At 63.0% G+C, this 25292-nt stretch overlaps 1 protein-coding gene across 1 annotated transcript in view; it reads right to left on the reverse strand.

Moving 5' to 3' along the window:
• Nucleotides 1-16939, reverse strand: part of ZFPM1 (zinc finger protein, FOG family member 1) — a 66478-nt gene extending 49539 nt beyond the window's left edge. Inside the window, exon 1 of the mRNA XM_045772725.2 lies at nt 16795-16939. Within this exon, the coding sequence (XP_045628681.2) occupies nt 16795-16834 (40 nt within the window). The 5' untranslated portion in view covers nt 16835-16939. The remainder of the gene's footprint in view (nt 1-16794) is intronic.
• Between the last annotated feature and the right edge of the window lie 8353 nt (nt 16940-25292).

The raw sequence follows: 25292 nt of genomic DNA on the forward strand, positions 1-25292 counted from the left end.
AGGCCTGGGAAAGCCCGGCCTGCCTGATAGCGACAGATTGGTTTCAGCCGGAGCCGCGGGCTGCCAAGTCCACATCCTATCCGCGGCCTGCGCTCACTCAGCATTCATCACCGCCGCGCTCTGAGACTTTATCACCGCTCGAGGTTGGCGCCATCTCTGGGCCTGGCCGCTCCCGGCCCTCCGATGGGCCCGATAGCCGCTGATAGATTACCCGAGATTGCCGCAGCCTGCGCCGATCGCGGGCACTCCTGGGCGGGGCGCGGACCACGTGGCCGGGCAGAGACCACGGCACGCCTGGGGGCGGAGGCGGGCGCGGCCGCCCGGGGGCGGGGACAGGGAAGTAGCGCCCGCCGAAGGGCGCCGCGGGCTGCGCACTGATTCTGCAGATGGGCCGATAAGGGCTGATGGATGGGAGCGGGGCTGGGCAAATGGAGCCGTCGCGGGGCCCGCGCGTCAGCTGGACGCAGGCAGACGGCTTCCCGGAAGGGGCCCGGACTCCCGGCGGGACAGGACCCTACCTGCCATCTGGGGGAGGGGCCGGGGACCCGGCCTCCTCGGCTCCAGACCACCCCTCACCTCCCGGGGCTGGTTCTCCAGGCTGCACTGGGCCGCGCAGTGCCGCCCCTGCTTAGACTGGGCCCTGCCAGGCTGCAGGCTCGGGACGCATTTCTTCCCTGGCGCCACGGCCCCTGGGCCAAGCCAGGCTGTCCTGATGCTCTGTGGGCCAGCGGCAGCATGCACACGGAGGCCTGGCAGACCCCCACCCCGACGGGGTCTCCAAGCCCTGCAGGAGGAAGAAGCCAGGTCCTCTGGGCTAGCCTTTTCCCTGCTGGGTGTGACCAGGTCCCAAGCAGCAACCCTACTCCACTCCCACTCCACAGATAGGGAAACCGAGGCACACAGAGGGTGGAGAGAGCTTCCCCGTCCCACGGGAAGTCGGCGGCTCTGCGGGGCTGAGCCTGTACCTCTGGGCCCAGTGGGCACATTGTCCCCGCGGGGGGTGGGCAGAGAGAGCCACAGGGTCTGGGAAGCCGGAGCGGGGCACTCCTGGGCTCAAACCCTGCCAGGCAGGGCCCGTGCCCACCTGAAGCCTGTTTCCTCAACTGAAAAGTGGGGGTTGAAAATCAGCCTCACATTTCTAGAGAGAGCAGAACAGAGGCGGTGGGGGGCCGAGGAAGGAAGGAGATGGGGTGTGGGGGGCAGCACGGGGGTTAGTGCTCAAGGGGGACAGTTTCCGTAGCCCAGTGCCATGGAGCACACAGCAGGCACTCCGTCGGTGCCTGTCCCCATCCGAGGGGATTCAGACCTGTGCATCCCTACCCGTGTGCACAGCCCTCCACAGTGACGTGGCCTTCCCCGCCACCTCCGGCCGATTGCTGGCCATGGAGACAGAGGCGGGGCCTGCAGGGGCCTGGTCCTGCGTTGATGGTGGGCTGGGGGATGCGAGGGGCTGTGTCGAGGCTGGGAGGACAGAGGCGCTGACCTGTCCCATGAGTGGTCCTGGGCAAAGCTCTGCTGCCAGTTAGCGCTCGGCCCTGTCGATGTCTCTGGAGGGGCTGAGGCCCAAGGGGACCCAGTGAGTGGCGGGGCCGGGATTTGCAGCCATGCTGTGGGGCTGCAGAGCCTGCGGCCTTGACCCCTCTAGGGTGAGTGAGAGCCACGCGAGGACGGTCATCCGGGGTCTGGACATTACAGCTTTGCAGCTAACCCTTCCGGCTGCTGGCCTGACGATGCAGATGAGCCTGGGTGGGTCAACGGCCCTGCCCGCATCCGATTCCTCAAGCTCACCCCAGCCGGGAAGCCGGGATCCAGTACGTGGAGAGGAAAAGTCTGATCCATGAGGAGAAGGGAGGGAAGGAGCCTCGCAGTTCCTGTGTCCTACCCCACATCCTCGGCCTGCCCATGACGTGGCTGCAGAGGGCACACAGGAAGGGAGGGCCTGTCCCAGGGGCGGCGCTAGCATCTGAACTGAGCCCTGATCGAGCTGGTCAGCGTGTGGCGGGGGCTGTCATCTCTCCTCCCCACCATGGTAGCTCATTCCCTGCTCAGAGCTTTTGTCTCTGCTGTTCCCTGTGCCAGGATTGCTCTTTTCTACACACACACCACCATCTGTCTCTGCTTAATGTCGGCTTCAGAGTGGCCGCCTTGCCTTCCATGACCCTAGTCCCCCAGCTACAGGGGGCCCCTCTGTCCTTAGGGTTTATTTCTGGTGTTCTCTCTGTTCCCCAGCAGCCTGGGGCATTATGAGGGCAGGCACAGAGCCCCCATGAGGGTCACAGGGATCCTGGACGAGGCCCCGAACACACAACGATGCCCAGAAGTCAGCCTGCTGTGCCTATTCCAGGCACCCAGCCCCCGAGGAAGCAAGCCTGAGCCCTGCTGCAGGGACGACGGGTCCTCCTTGTCTGCTGGTGATGACCCCAACTCCCTGGTCTCTACGGCTCTGTCCATGACAGTGCTCACTGGAGGCACTGACTTTTCTTCCAGTTTCCTTTCTCCCTTGGGTTTGCTTTGTTTTCCTGGGACAGGGGCCGGGATGGGGAGATTTTGAAATCAACTGAGGGAGTATTTATCGAGCACCTACCATATGCCTTGCACTGTCCTGGGGGAGACAGAGCTGCTCTAGAATGGGGGCCTCTTTTGGAGAGACTCTGAGGAAGGTGCTGGGGGACCCCCTCCTTCGCGCTGTCCTTTCACTCTTGAGTGCTGAGTCCCTCTTACTCCATGCCCTGGGAGGCACTGTCACCCTGTCTTGGGGGGTGAAGGCACTCAGCTGAGGTCACATGGCAGCAGTCCGGTTCTGGTCCAACAGCCCCCTCCCCGTTTCCTCCCCTTAGATCTCAGCCCAAACCTGTTCCCTCCTTGCCCCTCTGCTATTTTCCACTTATGCATTTTTGCAAAACGCCCATGCCTGTGGCTGGTTTTCAGGTCATGGAGCCCTGCTGGTGCTGGGGAACGGAGGAATCTCTGGCCAGCTCTGGGCCAGCTGGGCCTACCTGGGCCCCCCCATCTCACCGAAAAGACAATCTGTGGGGTGCAGAGTGACTCTGAACACAATGAGAACCCTCCAAAGTTTCCTGAACGCTTCTTACAGACATGGTCTCCTGTTATATAAATTTCTGAAAATGGAAAATCTGAAAGACCCTAAGTTTCTAGAAATCAGCACAGCCACACTTAGACTAAGGAATCCCCCAAGAAACTCCTGTTTCAGCCTTCATTGTGCAGATGGGGAAACTGAGGCCCAGGGAGCAGATGGCGCTCATCAGAGTCCACAGAAAGTGCCCTGGGAGACAGACAGACCAGACCCTCCCATTTTACTGACAGGAAAGCAGGTTTGGCAAATGGGTCGGCACTCTCACTCATTAAAATGGTACCACGGCCCCCGCCCGGCCTGATGCTACAGTGATCCTGGCAGTGTGAGGACCTGGATAAAAATCATAGCGGGGGGGCAGAGATGGGGGGGACAGCATGCAGAGTCTGGAGGTGCCCCAGACGCAGGGAGGGGGAGCTGGCCGGCCTTGAGCTGCCCCGCCCCATTTTTGAACTCAGTGTTCCCATCTGGGAGTCAGAATTGGCGGGGATGATCTCGGGAACGCCCAAGTCCTGGTCCCCTCATTCAGGCTGTGGGGGTCTGGGCTCTGAGGGTCAGCAAGAGGTCATCCAAAGGCCAAACTGTTCGTCCCCATGCACCTGGGCAAACGGATGGCCCCAGTAGCAAGGTCCCGGAAAGGCTGGCCTTTCCAGAGCTGGGGGGGAATTTCCATCACAGGGTCAAGGTCTGGGCAAGACAGTGTCCCTCACTCCATAAATTAAGGGCTCCTCTAGAGGAGCCCCGCCCCCTCTGAAGAGGCCCCGCCTCACAGATGGAGCTCAGCCAATCCTCAGGCTTCACTCCTTCTCATTTGCATGTCCGTTTCCATTGGTGGCAGGCATAGAGGTGAGGCCCTTCATTCCCAGGTCGCGGGGGCGGGGCCTGGGATGAAGTTGTGGGGGAGCTGGGCGGGGCTCTGGGGGCCAGGCTGGGGCTCTGGGCTGGGCGCTGGGGTGTGTGGGGTGGGGGGTCCGCTGGGCCCTGGGGGGCGGGCTAGGGGCGCTGGGCTGGGCGTTGGGGTGTGTGGCATGGGGGGTCCGCTGGGCTCTGGGGGGTGGGTTAGGGGCACTAGAGGGGGTTGGGCGCTGGGGGGCTGGGCTCTGGCCTCCGAGGGAGCAGATTCTGGGGGTGCCAAGCTTTGGATGACCTACCCCAGATTCAAGTCTGGAACACAAAATGGCCACCTGCTACACGGGGAGGACTTTGGTTATAGTACGTGCTCTTCCTTTTCCTCTAAAGCTCCCTTAAATCCTCGGATTCCCCCCAACCCCGCCCATTATGAGTGAGTCAGAGGGGGAAGGATACTGACCCAAGGTCACAGAGCCAGGACGCAGCAGCACAGCTGGGACCTCGCCCCTCATCCCAAGGCTCCAGGGAGGACCCGTTGGGGGCAACTTCTTATTTAGAGCTGCTTCTTCGGTGGGGGGAGAGGCTATTTTTTGGCTTCCTTGGCAAAATAATGATGAGGACAACGATGATGAGGACCTGAACCCCCCTGGAGATCCAGTGGCATCATGTTCCCGGGGCTCCGTGAACTGCGGGGTGGTGGGCTCTCGGGTGTGAGTGTGAGTGTGCACGCGCTTTTGTTCCTGGCATTTTGGTGGGGTGAGATAAGGGGAACAACAGCCCGGCTCGGAGAGAGCAGGCAGATAGATAAGGCGATAGGGTTCCTCCACCACACAGGCCTATCGCCTTTTATCAGAGTTCCCTTTTCTTTCTTTTTTGTTGGGGGGGAGGGTGGAACACACCCCACCCCCAGCCCCGAAGCCCGGGAAGGGAGGGGTGGGGGCCTCCCTCACTCAGATCCCTCCTGCTGTGTCCACACACCCAGAGCCCTAGCCCCAAGCTCCCGACCGAGAGGGTGGGGGTCCCGACGACTGTGCTCACAACAGGGAGAACACAGCTGCACCCCTGCCCTTGCGGCTCCACAGAATGGCCCCAAGGGGGAATGATGAGGGCAGGGAGGCCAAGAGCCTAGTGGCCTGGAGACTAGGAGCTGAGCCCCTCTCTCTTAGAAGGTCTGTGAGCCCCCGTGGGCATAGCTGGGCAGGACAGGGAAACCTCGCAGCCGTAGGCCTTGAGGGCAGGCCTCGGCGTCTTCAGCCCCATATTACAGGTGCGGAAACTGAGTCTCAAAACAAGGATGTGGCTGTGGGCCACAGTGGTGGGGGCAGGCTGGACCCCCACGTTCCTTCTGCATTCCCTCTGGCTCTGGCAGCCAGACTCCCAAGGCCACAAGATAAATGTTCCAGAACCTTCCACAGCACTGTGTGACAGGGGCCCCACACTTCTGCACCCTGGAGCTATCTGCCAAAATCAGGCCAGGAAGAATGCTGGTGGGATTCATAGAGGGTGTGCAGCAGGCGGGGAGGGGCTTGGGGAGGCAGTCCCAGCCCCGGGGACGCCAACCCCTGCACAAGTCCCTGGAGAACAGGGCCCCCACTACACATGGCTGGCCAGAATTATGATTATGCCCGTTCCACAGGCGAGGAAACTGGGGTCCAGGGACATTAAGTCACTTGCCCAGGCTACCCACCCAAGGGGCAGAATTTGAAGCCTGGTCACCCCACACTACACGTGTCCTCCTCCCCCACATAACGCACCCATTTTACTGGAAATAGCTGACTTCCTTTAGAATAACGAAACAAAACAAAACCCAAAAGACAGAAAGAAACCAATTTTATCACCAAAGGAACCTATTTTCTGGGGGCAGATGAAATGACCCCCGGAGATAAGCAGGAGTAGAGGCACCCCATCATCTCTTGATCTCAGACAGGGCTGTGTAGTCCCAAGCACTCACTCACCCTCTCTGTGCCTGGGCCTTTCTCCCCTAAATGGAGGGAGCAGACCCCTTAGGGAAGAGGGGTCTATGGCTACAAACACCCCCAGAACCTACAGGTATGATGGGGACCCAGACCTTGACTAGGTGTCTAAGTCAGACTCTATTGCTCCCTTCTGTGCTGTGTGACCTTGGATGAGTTGCTCAACCTCTCTGAGGCTTGAGTAGTCTTCTGAGAAGAAATGAGGTCAGAAGTGGCGCCTTTCCAGGGCTGCTAGGACTCTACAGGGTAGCACAGGCCAAGCCCAGGCCTGGCACACAGAAAGCGCTCAGTAAAGGGAGATACCACCTGACAATGACCACCACTAGGATTGTTAGGACTGTGGAGTCCTAGAACATGCTGGAAATGTTACCAACGGCCCACTCAGGCCTCCTGTCTCTGGGATCACAGAGAAATCTCATTTCTTGAGAGTCGCTTAAAAAATAAATACAGAAAGGGGCAACACCGGCCTCCATGGCTGCGCCTGCTGGGAGCCCCCGGCAGCCCCTCCATAGGGCTCCCCCCTCCCAGGCCTTGACGTTCCCCCGGCACAGCTGGGGATGGGTGCTACTCTGCGGGTGCCCGGCCCCCACAAGGCTGCAGCACCTGTCCCTCAGCAGGAGGCTTAGCCGCTCGCGGGGCCCTAATCGCCGCTAATCGCTCCACCATCACCGCCGGATCTCGGATCAGCTGAAGGAGGCGGCTTTATCCAGACAGACGCGGAGATGGCACCGGAGTCCCATTTGGGCGCCGACCGTCACAAGTGGCAGCCGGGCTGGCGGGCCGGGGATGGCAGGGAGCCGGGAGCCCCCCCCCCTCCACTGCCACATGGAGCTCGGTCTGGTCCCTCAACACCTCCTGGGCACGCACTGTGTGACCAGGTATGGTTCTGGGAGCCTGGAGACCGCAGAGACCCTGCCCTTGGGGCAGTGCCTCATCTGGGCCCATCTGACAGAGGACGCAACAGAGGCATAGGCGCCAGAGTCAGAGCGCGGGCAGCCAGTGCAGAACCCCCACTGTAATGAGGCGCCTCAAATCCCCCCCCCCAGAGGTTCACTCCTCAGGCCGGCGGCACCGTTCCTTCCAACACGCGTCCTCCTCCTGCTGCTGCTTTTCTGAGTGGAGGCCCGAGCTGTCGCCTCCCACCCGGGCCCCCGGACACGGCCTCGGGACAGAGGCCTGGGACGTGCCAGCTGCACGGGCTGAGGTTCACGGCCGGCCCTGGGGGCCAGGAGAGGCTGGCAGAGACGGCCGAGGGCTCCCCTCCAGGGCCCCCACCATCCCCACCCTCCTCCCTACCTTCTTTTTCAAAAACATAATTTATCTGTGTATTATCAAGAAATCCAGACACTTTAATCAGTGAGCTATGAAGTCAGAATTTCCATTCTTATCTGCGGGAGGAGTGGAAACGGAGGAGATAGGCGGCGGGAACGGATCGCTGGTAGGGAATGTTAATGGGTGGAGAGGCTGGGCTATTGGCCACGGAGACGCCGTATCTCCCCCATTATCAAGGCCGTATCTCACCAACCATCTCAGCGCAGTAATGGGGCCAGTTCAACTTTCCGAGTTATCACAGGAGCTGAAACCTGCGCCCGCCCGGCCGGCAGACAGTTCCGGGCACACAGGGCTTCGACTGGCAAAGCCAGGAGGGAGGGGGGACAGCCGGCCTGGCTGGGGCCCCCGAGAGCCTAGGTGCTCCCCGACCATCAGGCTACCACAGTGAATGTCGGGAGTCCCTCTGTTCTCTGGGAAAATGTTTGGTTTGGGCAGAGCCGGGGATGGGCATGTTGCACAGGAGGGGAAACTGAGGCAGGAAGCCAGCTCAGGGTCCCAGGGGTCCGGGGCCCTCCTGAGCTGTGCCAGGCCCATGAAATGCGACAGTGCGGTGTGAAGGCACAGCAGGTGGGGAGGGGATGGGAACACCATGCCCTTCTACCTGGTGGCCCCTTCTTGGGGCCTTTTTCCAGCCCTAAGCCCCAGGAGCAGGAAATGTCAGTAACAAAGACAGCCGGGCGAGGACATCCTTGTGGGCTCTGCCCCTGCAGGTCCTGACCTGAGGCTTGGCTTCATAGCCCCTTGGCAGCCTGGGATACACTCAAAGCAACCCTCAAATGTGAAAGGGCCTCCTACCGCCCTCAGCCCTCCTGCGTGGGACACCCCACGGGGGGGCACCCATAGCTCATACGTGGAACACTTCTGTTCATTCCAAGGAAGGGACCCCAAAGGCACGCATCCCAACCCTGTGAGGACGTAGTGCTCCCATCTAGTGCTCAGAGGGGCATCTGAGGTGTGGAGCAAGGGTCCCCCCCGAGGCTCGCCCACAGCATGGAGCCCCCCCATCGGACTCCAAGGGTCCCAGGAACTGCCCCGGGTATAGACCCGGTCGACTGGGGCTCTGATCCCTCTCCTGCAGCTGGAGGGCAGGGCAGCAGCCACCTGGGCCCAGAGAGGGGAAGGGACTGGCCCAGGGTCATACGGCCAGTACAAAAGGGCTTGGAGACCACAGCTGGACACTGCCCGGAACCACAGGAAGGCCTCGGTTTCCTGGACTTGAGCGTGGGTGTTGCCAGGCCGGCGGAGAGCCCGGAGAGCTCTAGCCCTGGAAACCACCGCCCAAGCCATGCTCTCCCCTCCCCCAGGGTGGGAGCGCAGGCTGCAGCCCTCCATATGAAAACCCACGAAGCCTCAGTTTCCTCTGTGCACGGGGCTCATCACTGAGCGTCCCTCAGAAGTAGCGGGAGGAAGGGCGTGAGCGAGTGTCTGTACGTTCTGGGCACACAGCGGGGGCTCAGTAAGGGCTCAGGTGGCGCTTGCTGTAAGGACCAACGCCTGGCGAGCCCGGGGTGGATGGCATGATGAGCCGGGGGCCCCAGACAAGCTGCGTCTGGACGGGGGAGGCCACACGAAGTCCCGTGGCTGCCCAAGGCTCTGCGCAGAGGGCTTCTCTTGGGTCTCAAGTGTCCGAGCACCTGATGCCTGGGCAGCCCCTGAGCCCTCCCCGGGGGTGAGAATTCAGCAGAGCTCAGGACAGACCCACCACTGCCTGCGAGGCCCTGTCCCCAGCAGAGGGCCCACCGGAGGATGGAGCTGCAACCGCCTGGCCCTGGGCCCTCTTCCCCTCCTGCTCCCTGCGTCTGACTTGCAGGGTGGAGGCTTGATGGAGAAAAGGGGAACTGAGGCAGGAGGCTGTGACAGGTGCAGGCACCCAGGGCAGGCTGGCAAAGCTGGAGGGCTTGACTCAGATACCAAGAGGAACTGGCAGGGAGCAGGCCCCGGGGGACTGAGAAGCCGACAGACGACCCTCTGTGCTCTCACTTTAATTCTGTCAGGCAACCTTGAGGGCGCCCCAGCTCTGGACCCGGCCGAACCGCCTACACCAGGTCTCACCAGCCTCCCCACCTTGTGCCGTTGGCATCAGTGTTCCACTTTAGGGGGGACACTGAGGCTCAGCGACCTGCAGGAGGCCTAGGCACCCTCAGAGCCCAGCCCGGCATCCCCATAACATCGTCGTCTTGCGAAGGTGAAGACAGAGCCTCGGGAAGGCGGGGCAGCTTCTGTCATCTCCAGAGTCTCATCCTCGACCCCAGGATGCCGGCCTGTCCTTGGCTGCGGCTGCCTGCAGGGAAGATCCTGGAGGCACCCACATTCAGAGCCCACACTGCGGCCCTCCCCTCCTTCCCAGGAAGCAGCATGCCTGCCAGTTCTGGGGGGCCTAGCACACAGGCACCCAGCCTGGGAGCTGTGGCAGGCCTTTTGCAGACCACCTCCTCAAAACTGTTTCTATGCTGTTCATGCGCTGTGTGACCCTGGTGTAGCCACCCACCCTCTCTGGTCCTCTACTTCTTCGTGTGTAAAACGGGTTGAGAGCCCAACCTTAGCAGGCGTCCCGGAGAACCACAGGAGGGGATGCCTGCAAACCACTTAGCAGATGGGAGCGGTCAGCTGCTGGCTGGCTGGTCTCTGTCCCCGCTGTAGTCCCTGGGCTGAGGAAGCCAGGAGCACCAGGGCTGGTCTGAGCTCTGACATGCTCGGGCTCCTGGAAGCGGCACCCCAGCACCCTATCTCCTCCTCTACAGCTGGGGAAAGCCAGGCTCTGGGAGTCCACAGCCTCTGGTCCAGGGGAGGCAGACAGGAGGGACAGGAGGTGGAGGGGAAGGGCTGGCTTATCTGTCTAACCCAGCTCTGGCCCAAGGTCAGCTGCCACATTCCTGACCCAGCGGGGACACTGCCTTCTCCCAAACATGGGGCCTTGGGAAAGGGAGAAGGAGGAGGGGAGGAGTGGGCTGGAGAGGTCCTGGGACAGGTGGCCTGGGGGGCTGAGCCAGCGCGGCCCAGAGAAGCTAGACCCGCCACGGGGTCCCACAGACCCATCTCCTGTCCTGCGGCCTCCAGCATGTCCCAGTCCCCCAGGGCCTCAGTCTTCTTACCTGGAAGGTGGGTGAACCAATAATGCGGATGGTCATAAGGGGCAGGTGAGCTCTTTGGGCAGAAAAGGACCGAGGGGGTGTGGGCCCGGCCTACGGCAGTGTATCAGGGCACCCTGCCTACGAGCGCCTTCAAAAACTAACGCCCAGAGACAGGACTCGGTGTGAGGTGTCCAGTCCTCCAGGCTTCCGGCAAAATCTCAGTCATGCCACCAGCAGCAACCTGCGCTCCCATATTCACCAAGGACGTGACCTTGGGACAGCACTTTACAGTTTTGCGCTGGGGATCTCAGGACCTCACATAAAGACCCCAGGAAGGAGGTGTTGTTATTAAGCTCTTGCTTTGAAAGTGGGAACTGAGATGAGAGAAGTCATTTGTCCTCAGGGTCATGGCGAGGCCAGGACCCAAAGCCAAGCGGTGGCCCCTCTGCGGCGGCCTCCCACTCTGGAGAGGAGGGCAGCCCAGGCCTGCAACACAAAGCCTCTGCTCCCTGTGTGGGGACAGGGTGGGGACGGAAGCCCTAGGGTCCCAGGGGGAAGGGTCTCTGTCCTCGGTCCACCCACTGGCCCCTCGGGCAGCGGGGGTGGCTGGGAGCAACCTGTCATCCAGCAACAAACGGCCAGGGCTCCCATCCCGAGCTGGGACCCCGGCGTGCTCCAAATGCTATTGTTTGTAAACACAGGGCCCAGCCCTGCTCGGGCGCTCGGCACAGGCGCGGGCGCAGGCACGTGTTACACCCATTCTACAGATGAGAAAACCAGGACCGGGACGGGACACTGGTCAAGGCCACTCAACCGGGACACTCGGCAGAGGGGAAGCGGGAGTGGCACTGTCTCAGATGATGTGAATCTCCCTTGAATTCTCAGGGTTGTGCTCAGGGGCCGGCAATGTCATCATCCCTGTCTCGCAGATGGGTAAACCTAGGCTCACTCGGGAGGGCCTTGCCCATCATCCTACATCCATTTCACACTGCGTATCCATTAGGTCATTTATGTGACAGAGTTCTGGAAAGCCCGCTACGGGGGGACAGGATCCAGTCCCCATTCCCAAGTAGCAGAGATCCGAGCTGCCTGTGCAAAGGCCCTGGGGCTGGGACTGAAACAAGCCAGCGAGACATCCTCCCCTCTCAGCTGGAACACAGGCCCTGGTGAGGGGCTGTGCCTGATGTGGACTCCCGTCCCCCAGCCCCCATGCGCTCCTTTTCTCATAGGAACACACGAAATGCAACTTGACGGTAGCTGAGCCCTCACCTATGGGCATCTGCCTCCCCCTGCCACAGCTGAGGACACTGAGGCCCACAGGGGCCAGGAGGTACACGTGGAGGCCATCTCCCTCTGCGGGTGTTACTGCGCCCACTTCTGGACCCCCTTCACCCCAGGCTCCTGAGTGGGGAGCAGTACACAAGGTCCAGAGAGTAAACCCGTGGCTGTGGCCTCAGTTTCTCCCTCTGTGAAATGGGAACAGGGACCCTGGGGCAGCTCCAGGGGTATGGTGGCTGGGTGGGCAGGAGCCCAGCCAGGCACCCGAGTGCGGGCCCAGGCCCGGGTCCCTGGGCTTGGCGATACCAATCAGTGGGCAACAGCTGCCTCCAGGAGGAGGCCCGTCGATGGCAGATAGGCCGGCTGGGAGTATTATTCACGAGTCCGTCAAGCCCCAGGAACGTCTGGTTGGCATAGAAACAGGAGATAAGGGGTACAATTAATGGCATCACATTCCCTCCTCCTTTCTTCCCCAACTGACCCATTTAAATCCCTGGCGGGGCTGGTGCCATGCTGGGCTCCCAGTGACCTCCAGGGAGGGGCTGGCTGGGCAGGCAGGGCTCGGCCAGAGCTCAGGCCCCCAGGCAGGGCTGGCTTCAGTCTCCCCAGGGAGCACCCCTGCGCAGCAGTGTCTCAGGAAGGAGGCCCTGGGAAAATCGGCAAGGGCTGGGCTGGGCAAAGACCCCAGCGCGTCTCCGCTTCCAAAGGCCCATTTCACAGATGTGGAGACTGAAGCCGGATAAGCCCGGGGGCGGACAGACAAGAGGAAGGCAGAGTGATGCTCACGGGCAGGCTGGTTCAGAGCTCCAGCCCGGCTGCCTGCATTCCAACTCTGGCTCTGCCACTTCTTTGGAGGAGAAACTTCCACAATCTGTGCTCAGTTTCCCCAGATGTAAAGGTGATAAGAATAGGACCTACTTTAAGTTAATATGCGGCCTGGCACAGAGCAGTCTCTGGAAGTAGTAGCTCTTGTTAATACTGCCCAGAGCACGAATGAGCTGCTCGTCTTCCCTGAGGCCCAGGAGTGCAGGCAAACCAAGAACCATCTAGAGCCAGGGTGGAGCCCAACCTCAGGGGTGACAGCTGGGCTCCAGGGTCCACTTGGCCCATTCAAGTCCAGGTTCAGGGCTGGGGGCCCATGAGCAAGGCCCTCCTGGCCTCTCAGCCCTCGGTCCCCTGGGCTCACCATAGATCGGTCCCCATGTTCCCAGGGCTCTGAGGAGGGGGCCAAGGCTAGTGGAGGACAGGCCTTAGGTCCCTGCTGACCCTGGGATGGCAGGCGCTGTCACACGTGTCTTTCACAGAGGGGAAACTGGAGCCGTGAAGGCAAGGGAAGTGCTCATGGGGGCTCTGCGTCAGGATGGGCCAGGTGGCCAGATCCCCCTCTCTCCCCACCCCTCTGCCATCCCAGTGAGTACCGGCATGGTGAGGGGCCCCAAGGGGCCAGGCCGACTCCCACGTGCCTCCCGTACTTGGGAGGAGACTGTGCACGGCTCTGTGCAGACAGTCCCTCTTGAGTTCCTGAAAACTCGAGGACAGACCAACTCTTCCCTCTCCGGGGCCTCACCCCACTCTCCGGCACTGGCCCTCCCCAGAAGTCCCTGCCGGCCCCACAGGCGGGTGCTGAGCTGCTGGAGAGGGCGCAGGGTGAGTCTGAAGCATGGAGTGAATTAGTCATCCTGTGGCCACCAATAATTTGTTTAATCAAACTTGGAGAATGTGTGAACAACACCCTCCCAGGATGATGGAGCCGCTGCTGGAGGGGGATGGGCAGGGCATGTCCCCTGCTTCTGCTGGAAGCCCCCCACATGGCTGGCCTGGGTTTCTGCTTGGTATCTAGGCCCATGGTCCCTGAGGGGCCTCCCCCTGCAAAGTGGCCCCCTTGACATCACCAGTCTGACCTGGGTGCTGACTCCTGTCAGCATTTTTCAGAGGGGTAAACTGAGGCCTAGCCCCACCCACCTCACCTCCTCACACAGGCATCCCTTCCCTAGCATCCCCTGCCTCTGAGCCCTTCACACCCCGACAAGCCAGGAATCATCATCCCATTTTTCAGAGTTGGAAACTGAGGCCAGCCCATCGTTGTTGGAGGTACCTTCATGGCGGGCCCATTGCTGACCTCGCTGGAGGTACCCCGTTCTGGGATGTGTCCCTGACTGGACTTCTACCTATTACCCCCCACCTAAGACAGGGCTGGGACCCAGTGCATGCATACAGAAAGTGCTCAATAAAGACTTGCTGAGTGAATCAAGGCAGGTGTTCCATCCTGATCTGGGGGACCTGCTCAGAAAGACCATCAGCACACTGGCTTCCCCCGACCCCCCAAACTCAGCCTGGGAAACGGAAGCCACCTTGATTTTTTCAACAAAACTCCAGGGGTTGCCTGAGTGGCGCAGTCGTTAAGAGTCTGCCTTTGGCTCAGGGCGTGATCCCAGCGTTCTGGGATCGAGCCCCACATCAGGCTCTTCTGCTGGGAGCCTGCTTCTTCTTCTCCCACTCCCCCTGCTTGTGTTCCCTCTCTCGCTGGCTGTCTGTCTCTGTCAAATAAATAAATAAAATCTTTAAAAAAACCCCAAAACAAAACTCCAAGCAGGCTACACCTAAGACTTGCCAGGAACGCTCACCAATGCCAACACCATTCAAGGGGAAAACACGCTCTCTCCTGGAGGTGACAAACCCCACCTTGGGCTATCTCACACCATCTCACAGGAGTCGGGCGGGTGTCCCCTCCCCTGCCCGGAGCTCTGGGCCAGCGCTCGAGTCACTTTCCTTTCATTTTGACGGACTGTACCACCCGCAGGGGAGGGTCAACTTCTTGGCAATTAAGTATGTTTGGGAAGAAAACTCGCCGAGACAACCCAGCGGAGACGCCCGCTCCCCCCCCCCCGCCCCCGCCCTGGCCCGGTCCGAGCCCCCCCCTCCCCCAGCCACGACTCCCCCGCGCTGTTGCTGCCTCGAACCCGGCCGGGCCTGGTGGCCACAGATAAGGCCTCTTATCGCTCTTGGCGATCGCCATCCGGCCGACCGGCCCCGCGCTTATCGGAGCTCACATCGACCCGGGCGGGAGGAAAGCTCGGCGGGCCGGGGGTCCCGAGCTGGGCTCTGCCCCGCGCTCCCAGCCAGCTCGGCCCGGCCTATCGTCTCGGCCATCTGGCCGGCCAAGGCCGCGCTCCTGCCTCGCCCTCCCCCGCTCCCACGTTTGAAGTTAATAAATGGAAGCGCCTATCGCCTCCGCCATCGGTTGCGCGCCTTATCAGCACGGCACATCGATCTCTGCGCGGAACAAAAGGCGCACAGAGGCGCGGGCAGCTGCGCCCCGGTTCTGGTGAGGGCGCAGGGGGCGGTGGCCCCAAGCGCCCGGTCCCCTCCCCTCCACACCCGCGGCCTGGCCGCAGGTGAGGCTAGCGCGGCGGGCGCACAGCTGCGAGGGCTGCACGCACCGCCGCGAGCAGAGGGAGGGCGGGCGGGCGCCGCCGCTTGGTGACAATCAGCGCTCGCATCTTAACGCGCCAAGATCTGCCAGAGGGAGGAGGCGCCCGGGGGCCGCAGGGAGGTTGCCCCGTGCCGCCTGCAGCGCCCCCACCCCTGCCCGGATCTTGGCCGTGCGGAGGGTCAGCAGCGGGGGCTCGTCTGCGTGCCCGATGCGGTCCCTGTCCCCAAGGCGCACCGCTCGGCCGACCCAGCTGGGCCCCGGGCACTGCCCTGCTCGAGTCCTTATCGGCGCTGTTGATCGGTTCCCAGCCTGAGATCTCCCTGCCCGCGCTATCTGTATTTCTCATCACACTGAAACACATACACACACGCACACACGAGAACAGACCGAACAGAGGCGCACAGGGGAGGAGGGGAAAAAGAAACCAGAGAACGAGCGCAGATCGGGACCTGTGGGTGGTTTTAATACTTAAGTTGAGTTGATAGAAGGCGACTTTCGGAAAACAGGTCCCGCTTGCACACTGGGGGAGTGGGTTACGGGAACCCAGATTCATGCTCCCGTTCCCCCTGTCTACGATCTAGGGGGTAGACACTCCCCTCCAGGCGCGCGCACATGGGATCCTGGTGGCAGCGGTCGTGCGGACAGCCCGGGTGCCAGGGGCTGGGCAGAGGGCTGGAGGCCTCCCCTCTTCGCTTCCCATCCTGCCTGGGAGATGCGACTCCCGGAGGAAACCCGTACTCGGGCCCTGGCCGAGAGGCGCGAAGTTACTGGTGTGGGGTGGGGAGCGGCGCTTCCTGTGTGCGCGCTCTCTGGCTCCTCGCGCAGCCAGTGGCCCAGAGTGCGCGGCGCTTTTATCACCGGGGATTGGCAGTATGAACTCAACGGCCGCGCGGTCCCCTGGGGAGTGGCCCGCGGGCCGGAATAGGAGAGAAACTTGGGACACGCGCAGAGGCGACCGTGACCTGGGGCCGAGTCCCGGGAAGCCCCCCTTCCCTTACTTGGAGTAGCCCCTCGGATAAGGGGGTGGGGGTTACCTGCCTGTTACACGTGCGGCCTTGGCCAGGACAGAGAGTAAGGTCGGACCTCCAGGAGGCTGTCCCCAGGCAGGGAAGGCTCGAGTTTGAGACCCCCGCGACAGGGCGCGGGGGTCTGAGCGGCTGGAGCCGAGCGCACGGGCTAAGGCGGCCGCCCCCACCCCCCAGCCACGCGGCTCTTGGGCCAGCAGGAGAGGTGGTGGGCGCTGGCCGGTCCCCGCCACTTGGTCATGCATTTCCACGCGGCCCGGCTGCCCCCTCTCCCTCCCAGGTCTCTCTGCTTCTCCCTCTAGATACAAAGCCTGGGAGAGTCAACCGCGCTGCGAGATAAGATCACAATTTCAGCCCGTCCCGACAGAGCGATCTTATCAGGATGGGACTTGCAGAATGGAATATTTTAAACTTTATCTGAGCCCAGATCGGGGCCGCCTTATCGCCGCACCATCTCGGGGATGCGGGGGAGGGGCAGGACGCGAGGTGGCCGCGCCCCCAGCCGCCCGGCTACCGGCCCCCCGGGCGGACACCCCTCCGGGCCGGACCCCCGGTGCCGGAGACTAGACGCGGGGGCCCGGCCGGCCGGCGGAGATTAGATTACTGCGCGCTTGGCGCACAGCGCGGGGGGCGCGGCGCAGGGTGAAGGTCGCGGGCGCCGCGAGCGCAGCCGGCCGGCCGCGTGGGGGCGGGCCGGTGGGGGCCGACAGGGGTCGGGACCGGCGGGCAAAGTTTGACTCACGCTTGATCTGCCGGGGGTTGCTCTGTTTCCTCCTGGACATGTCTTCGGCGCCGCGCGCCCTCCCGGCGGCCGCCTCTAGCCCCTGGCGGGCGGCGGCGGGCGGCGGGAGCGCGGCGGGGCCGCGGGGCGGCTCATGCCCCCGGCCCCCGGGCTCCGCGGCCGCCCCGGCCCGCGCCCCAGCCCGCCGCGCCGGCCCGGAGCCGCTGCGGAGGCCGGAGGCAAGGCCCTGCGCTGCGGGCGCGCGGACCGCCGCGGGCGGCGGGCGGCGGGCTGCTGCCGGCTCCTCGGCTCCCGCGCAGACGCCGCCGCCGCCGCCGCCGCCGCTCGGCTTTTCTCAATGGAACCTGCGGGCAGCGCGCGGCGAACCGGGCGGCCTCGGCCGGGGCGCTCCCGGCGGGCGGGCGGGCGGGCTGGCGCAGCGGGGGCGGACCCTGCGCGTCGCCGGCGCCGCGCCTCCAGCCCGCCCCCGCCGCGTTGGCCCCGCCCCCCGCCGCGGCCCCGCCTGCCCCGCCGCGCTGGCCCCGCCTCCGGGCGGATCCTGGTTCCCTGCAGCCTCGACCCCGTCCCTGCCGCGCTGGCCCCGCCCCCGGCCTGCACGGCGCTGGCCCCGCCCCCGGCTCTGGGTAGGCCTCTGGCTTCCTCGGCTCCTCCTTCGGTCCCGCAGCTTTGACCCCAGGCCTGACTCTGATTCAACGACCTATTCTGTCCCACCGCCCCGCGGCACCGTGTCGGGCCGAGCTTCGGACCGCTCTGGACCCGCCCCTCGGCGCTAGCTCCGCCCCGAAGCCTAACCTCGGCGGACTCAGCTCACCTCCCCTCGCCCCGCCCCAGGCTTCTCCTGGCTCCGCCCCCAGGCCCTCGGCCCCGCCCAGGACCCCTGCGCTCCACTACAGCCCCCTCCGCCTGCGGGACGCGGGCAGTAAGGGCCGGGTCAGGAAGCCCGAGGCCTTGACGCCCCACAGGGTCTTGGGCCAGATTTGGGGTGTGGAGTCGGCTGTGGCCGGGTGGGGACTTCCGTCCGAGACCGAGGTGGAAGCATCATCCCTGGGGTCCACCGCCTCCGGCGGCTGCGACCCCCAAATGGAGAGCAGGGACCTCAGGCCCTCCTCACTTGGGCTCCGGTCTGTCTGGAAGTCGGGGAAGGTGCAGAAGCCAGCAGACTGTCCCTGCTGCCCCTGCAGCAGCGTAACCCCCCTACTCCAGGCACTGCCCCTCGGCAGGCCTTGACTCCCCAGGGCGCCCCTGCTGGAGGCCCGGGGAGGTGGCCGCTTCGCGGGCTGAGTGGACACCCGTGTCCCCTCCCGGCTTGGAACAGGGTCTGTACGATCTGTTCTAGCTATGGAAATGGACACTGTCTCTCCTGTCTTTTGGGATATGGTCATAGGATCCCAGAGGCCCCCCATTTTCCAGGGCAGCTCAAGTCACACAGCATTAGGAGCCATGCCCTCAAGCTGAATTGTATTTTTATTTTAATATTCTTGGCCTGCATTTGGTTGGTACCTGCTTCCTCTGCCCCATATTCAGAAGAAACGGGGTGAATGAGGCCCAGGGGCTAAGCAGACCTTTGCACAGACACCTGGGTGGCCCATCCAGATGGCTGGCCCACTCACCTGATGGCAGACAGTCATCACAACACTCACCTGCACAGGCTGGCTGTGTGCCATGCGCTTTGCCTGTGAGACAGCCCCCCTCCATTTGACCTCTTATCTATGCCCCCATCCCACGGAAGAGGAGAAGGATTTCCCCTGGAGCCTGGGCACTCTCCCCTGTGCCACCCCTGCTCTCAAGGGGCCTCTGGGCAGGAGAACGGCAGGCAGGGCAGGAGGCTGAGGTCCACCCGAGGTCCACCCATCCACCACTGGACGGATGGGAACCCTGAGACCAGGAGGCCAGACACTGGCCCAGGGTCACATGGCTCACCAGCACTTCCGGCACCCTGTCCAGGGCCAGTGGGGGCAGCCTTCCTACCGCTGCCTGGTGCTGTACCCCTCTCTGGGGAGAGTGAGGGGCCATGGTCGGCTGGTTCCCTCAGCCCAGGGCTCACACAGTATTTGTCAAAGGAATGAGGCCCCCTCACCTGTCTGTGCTTTCCGTTGGGCCTTGCTGTCACTTCAAAGCAGGGCCTCATTACAGGATGGGGACCTGGGAGGTGGGAGGGGTCCTAGAGGAGGGGGCTGTGAGGCTCCACGCACAGCAGGTGACATTGGGGCCAGCGGTGCTGCGATGTGGGGATCTGCGCCGAGGAAGCTGTGGAGGGTCCGCAGGAGAGCGGGAGCCATGCCCCATCAGCGGTGCCTATCTAGGCTGCCGGAGGAGATGGGAGTCACTTTGGCTACTTGTGTCCCATACACAGATTACAAACTGAGGGCCGGAGAGGAAGGACACATCCAGCTCTCCCCATGCCTTGGAGGCAGGGGTGGGTCAGGAACAGAGCCTGCTGACTAGGACTGACGACCATTTTGGGGGCTTAGTGCAAAACAAAAACGAAGGCTTCTCGTTTAAAAATTAAGCATTTTAGGGTAGCCAAATTAGAGTGTTAAACCAAGTGCAGGGCCTTCCCAAGCGTGGGGCCCCACGCACCTGTATGGGTCATACAGCCCTGAAGCGCCCAGACAGTCCTGACCCAGGACAGAGCTGTTTCTGGAGCACTTTCCTTTTGAACTTGGCCCTTTTATCTGCCCCGGGGGGAGAGATACCCCATGGCCCCAGAAGAGGCAGCCACAGTCTGCTTAGGACTAGTGGCGATGCCGTCGGACCTCCCTGGCACAGGCCGCTGCACCTTGGGGGAGGTCTGCTGATGATGACCACTTACTCAGGAGTGAGGAGCAGGAAACACTGTCCAAAAGAAGGCCCGCGTGAGCCCAGACTAGGAGCGACCACCTCTGCCTGGGGAATTCAGGGTAGGCTGCCTGGAGAAGGTGACATCCGAGTACGGCTTTGCAGGGGCCCCTGATTAGGTGGGAAAGGAGAAGCAGGGTGTGGGGTGGCTGAGAGTGCTCACCTCCATTCCCCACGGGCTGCCCACCGTGAACCCATTTCCACCCGCTCCTGCACGTCTGCAAGGAGAGCCGGGGTTCCGGTCCAAAAGCCCCTGGTGGAGAAAACAGAACTACCTTCCGCCCGCGTGCAGAGCTGTCTGTACCCGACATGGAGCTGGGCTGCCCAGCCGAGCCTGGCGCTTCCTTGCTCACTGGATCTGAGCTTTTGGCAGCTGCCTGCCGGGGTTCCAAGACTCCCCGGAGGCCTCCTGGGCAAGTGCCCAGGGTGTCTGGGCTCAGGAGAGGCTCCTGGGCATGGCTTTGAGCGGGGTGCCGGCTCTAGGGGCGATGTCACCATCACCGTGTGCCCCGCCTTTGTGAGTCCTTCCTTTGGGCCGGTTCTTCTTTTCTCACGATGTCCTTGTGCTCTGCTCAGGTGGTTAGGACATCAGTCACCCCCGCAGAAAGTGGCTGAGCTGGACCTGGGACACGTAAGACTTGCTTTTAAGCACCCGGAGGGGTGTGGTGGTGGTGATGAAGACACTGAGGCTCAGAGTGGTCCTACAGCTCAGACGAGGTAAAGCTGGGACATAGCCCCAGGCAGCCGAACTCTAGGGCCCATGGGGTGAAGCCTGGCCTGGGAGCAGGGAGAACTGGGTCTCAATCCTGGCTCTGCCATTTTGGAGGGTATGACCCTGATCGGGTCCTTCACCAGTCCGGTCCTTGGTTTCCTCATATGTAATGGGGGTGGGTCATGACCCCACAGGCGTCCTCTGGCCTGCTGCGGTTCTGGGCTCACGTCTTGGTCTACCTCTGCCCTCTGACCTGTGGACTGGCTGGCTGTGGGCATGTGCTGTGCTGCACTGCCCCCCCCCCCCACGAGGGCTGCCCAGGCTGGGCAGGTGCTGGGGGCGGGGAATGGGCTCCCACATGCCAGGCCCTGCACTGGATTTCGGTCTATGACCAAGGGAGCCACAACATGTTCTAGAAACTTAGGATGGCCCTTGAAGGATGAAGAGGGTGCTCATGAAAGAGTGGAGGGCAAAGAGCACCCTCTGCTAAGGGAAGAGCAGGTGCAGAGGCTGGGGAAGCCTGGGGCCGGAGCCTACTGGGGTGGGGGAGGGGGATGTGTGTCCGGAGGCCGGGCCAGACGAGGGGCCTTCTCTCTGAGACACTGCCCTCCCCACATCCAGGACTTCACGGCCTTATAGCTGTGGGATGTGCCCTGATACAGTGTGCCGCCAGCCCACCCTGCTCCAAGCCCCTATCCCTAGCCCCCTACCACTGCCACTGCCCACCCTGCTGGTCCCCCACAGCCACTGCTGCCCTGGCTGCAGACTGACGTCAGTGGGACCTTTGCAGAAGCCATTTGTGATAGCCTCGGCCTCAGCCCTGCCCCATTCTACCTTCTCCTCTGACCCTCCTCACATGCCCTGTGGCCACCAGCCCTTGCTCAAGGGTTCCTGCTGCTGGGTGCGCCCCTCCTCAGGGAAGCCCCTCACTGCTCCCAGACAAGATCAGGCTCTCGTCTTGCTCCAGCTTGCAGGGCCCCGCATCTCTTCCGTCCGCCCGGACTGCCATCACCTTACACCCACGGCGAGGCGCGCGCTTCCCTGGTGCGGCCCGAGAGGAGCACACGCGGGTCAGCGCACCGCCTGCTTGTAATGGCGTTCTGAAGAAGGGACTGTTAGATTCCCAGTAAACTGAGGCTCAGAGGAGTGAGGTAAGCCAGCCGCCCAAGGCCACGTTAACAGGCGAGTGGCCGACCCAGGTCCTCCTTGGGGACTCCACACGCTCTGTTCCAGAATGGACGCTGGTGGCCGCGTTAGAGGAAGGGGGACCCGGGTCCCATCAGTGGCCCCTGCCCGGGCCCGGCCTCGCTCCCCCCGCCACCGGTCCGCTGGAGGCCCTGGAGCTGCTGGCAGCCGCGGCAGGCCGTCCTGACATTCATCAACACTGGCTCTGTGAAGGGTTTAATTACCTTCCTGTTGCAATGGGGGATAATGAGTTTTAAGCACCACGTGACTCCGTAAGGCGGTCAAACGGCAGCGAGGGTGTGAAAATAAATGAAGTTAGGAATCGGGAGGCCGCCTGCGGGAGGGGCGGGGGGGCCCAGTCCGCTCTGGCGGCCATGAGGTGCTGCCCGGGCCACCCTTGGTGGGCGGGGGTGGGGGGTGGGCTGCTGCCTCCGTGGACCCCATTGCGGGGGGGGGGGTGGCTCTGGCAGTCCATCCGCAGCTGGGGACCTTATCTGATCTCTGGGAGGCCTGAGGGACAGAGAGAGCAGGGCTGGACCACGCCGGACCAGCCCTTTCTCCCCTGGGGCCCCGGGGGTCCTCTGCAAGGCCAGCACCTCAGACATCCCAGGACACTACGGTTCTTGTCTGCAGGTGGTCCTCGGGGGTTAGTGAGAGACACCCTTTCATGCAACTGCCCGCATGTGGCCACTTACCCCTCCAGGCAAGGCCATGTTGGGCGCAGACAGGAAATATTATCTGGATATTTCCCAATCTCTGAGAGTTGGGGTCATGTGACATCACCAGATAGGAAATGTTCGCGTCCCCACTGGCCTCCTGCCTTTCTTTCTCCCTCTCTCCCGGCTGCTTCCTGCCTCCCCGCCTCCCTGCCTGCCCTACGCCCTTCCTCCCTTCTTCCCACCCCAAACACGTAGGGAACCCCCACTTGAGGCACCGCAGGGACAACTGTGAACAACACACACACACCGTGGATCACTTGGGGTCTGGCGGGAGCGGGGCTGTGGCCACGGTGGCGGAGCGGGCCATGGGGCACGTGGCAGGGTGACATGTGCTATAGATAAAGCAGGGAGGGGGATGGGGCACTGTGGTGGCTCTGGAAGCCATAAAGAGGAGGTGCTGGCTGGGCAAAGGCCTGAGGCCGGGGGACAGCTGTGGGGAGAGGGTCCAGGCGGCGCCAGGGAGATCTGGCTGGGACCAGAGGGCCACGGTTCTTAGCCCTCAGAGGGAGCCACTGAATGTCAGGACTGGCAAAGTGTTTGGTGATTCTTGTGCGCACTGATGGCTGGGAAAGCTGAGGTCTAGAGGGGTGGTTTCCAGACTCACCCAGGGCCCTGCTGCCCCGGGGTACTCTCTGCGTGGCACAGTGCACCACCCCAAAGACGGGCCTGGGGATCTCTGTCCAAGCCGAACAACCCCTGGGCCTCAGGAAGGCCCCGGCCTGCCCTGCTCCCCACCTGGGGGCTTCAGGTGAGGGGGCCGCTGCCCTGTGGGAAAGGGGTCATGGCCTTGGGTTCCCAGGCCTGGAGTGGCTGGGAAGGAGAGGCAGCCCTGAGGGGCTCCGCATGCCATTCCCAGGGCTACAATCCCTCAGTGAGACCCAGGGTCCTGAGGGCAGGCTTCCCAGGAAATAAGCTGCCTGCTGCTTGCTGCCTGGACTGGCGGGGAAACGGGGTCAGGGGGACGTGGCTGCAGGGCTGGAGCTCCAGAGCCCACACGTGGCACATTCACAGGAACACGGGCTGGACCCAGGGGCCCTCAAGTCCCATCCCCTCGTGGGGGTGCTTTGAGAAGCTCCAACACTGGGGAGCACCCCAGAGTGCAAGGATTTGATCCTTCTCGGGAGGCTTTTCGCTCCTGAGACTGTCTCTGTGGGTCCCTTTCGGTCCTGAGTCTTGCCACTGTGTGAGCGTGGCTGTCTACACACTCTCCCTGAGAGACGGGATTCTCTGAACCATCTTTGGCTCCAGAAACTTGGGAAAACCCACGGTGTTCTCCAGGGGGCCCTGAGCGGGTGTGCCGGGAAGCCTGTGGCTTTGCGGGACGCCTCCCCCTTTATGGGGCCAGGGGCGGAGGCAGGCATGCCTGCTCCTACCACCAGCTTCCCTCCCTCCGGTGGCCGGTCCACGGGCAGCTGGCCCGACCCCCCGCGTCCAGGTGCTTGCCCGTCCCATCCCTGCCCCTGTATCCCCTCACCTCGTCCCAGGAACCATCTCTCCTATCCTGTCTCTGGGCTGGTGGGGCTGAGGGGTCATTGGGGTCAGGCTTTGGGCCTAGAATAGGGTGCAACTGAACAATCGAGTCACTTATGTGACCTTGTTGCTAACATTCGGTGTCCCCCTGCTTACCCTGCCTGCTTTGGGGCCGCTCCCAGAGGGACCCTGCAGTCACGGGGCGAGCAGGCTCTCTGGCTTCCTGGAGGGGATGAGCCAGGCCTCGGGGGCTCAGAGAGCTGTGGTCCCTGTATGGGGCCTGTGCCCGGGCTGCTCGACCCAACCCCCCCGTCTGTCCAGCCCTCTCCCGTGGATCCAGCGGGGTGCTGTGGGACGCGTGCACAGGGCCCTCTGGAAGGCCAGGTCCCCCGCACCAGATGCACCTCTCTCACTCACCTGGCGAGTCGGGGCGAGGTGGTGTGTTTGTCTGTGTGTGGGTCCGCAGGCCCTGGGGTCGGTGTGGGTGAAGCCGTGCAGTAAGTGTGTGTCTCTGAGCCTGTCGATGAGGTTGGGGTGCCCGCGTGCTGGTCGTGTTGGCATGTGGGAGCTGGCGGGCGCCCTGTCCACAGCGCCTTGGCTGCTGAGCTGCCTGAGCGACGGAGCTGGGTCAATGCTGCCACCTGCCGGCCAGGCGGGCGCTGGCCGCGTCTGATTTGCGAGCTTGGGTGGGGCCCGGAGTTTCCCTCCTATTTCCAGGGACTGGGATGCTGTCGGTCCAGGTATGGTGAGTTGAACAGAGGTGCCCAAGGCTGGGCCCCAGGATTCTGCATCCCCAAATCACCAGATGGTCGTTGTCAAACACAGCTCAGCCTCACTCCACCCCAACCCCAAACTCCAACCCTGTGCCCCTCTGTGCCCCCCATCTGAGGCCCTGCTACAGAGACCTCCAAGGAGGCCAAAGCCCCCAGCTCACCACAGAACCTGTCTGGAAGCCCCCAAGGGCAGCACAGAGTGGGCGTGTCCATGTGAGAGGGGTGGCCCCGGGTCCCCGGGGCTGGGAGTGCACATCTAGGAGGGGCTTGGACTGAGTGGGAGCACCTGGGAAGGGTGTTCCTGGCTGAGGAAGGTGAGCAGGAGTGGGTGGGGGCCCGGCGGGCTTGGGCAGAAGTGCTGGGACGCCATGTACAGCTTCATGTGTGGCTCCCCTCCCCTCTCCCGCGCATATTGTGGGGGCCTGCTCTGAGTGCCCCTCATGCCGCGGGGGCAGGGGCAGGACCAGCAGGACCGTGTAGGTGCTTGACTCTGGACACCTGCTTGCTCTCTAGGCACTTGTCCTGGATGCTGGAGTCTTTGAGGGTTGTCTTCAGGACGCGGTGGCCCTGGGGTCTGAGCCTGCGGTGGGGTCGTGTCTCCTGCTCTGACCCTTCGACCCTTCATAGTGCCTCTGCTGCCGTCCCAGGGCGCCTAAACTGAGCCATGCAGCTGACACATCACCTCTCCCGCTCTGCTCACCCAGGGCCCCCAGCTGTGTCCACAAGCCCGGAGGAGCTGACGGGATTGCTTGGCTGCTCAGGGGCGGCTTCGCAGGGATAGAAGCGTCCGCTGAAGCCGCC

The sequence above is a fragment of the Ursus americanus genome, chromosome 21, assembly GCF_024610735.1.
Source record: "Ursus americanus isolate L20-20 chromosome 21, mUrsAme1.1.p, whole genome shotgun sequence".
Taxonomy (NCBI): domain Eukaryota; kingdom Metazoa; phylum Chordata; class Mammalia; order Carnivora; family Ursidae; genus Ursus; species Ursus americanus.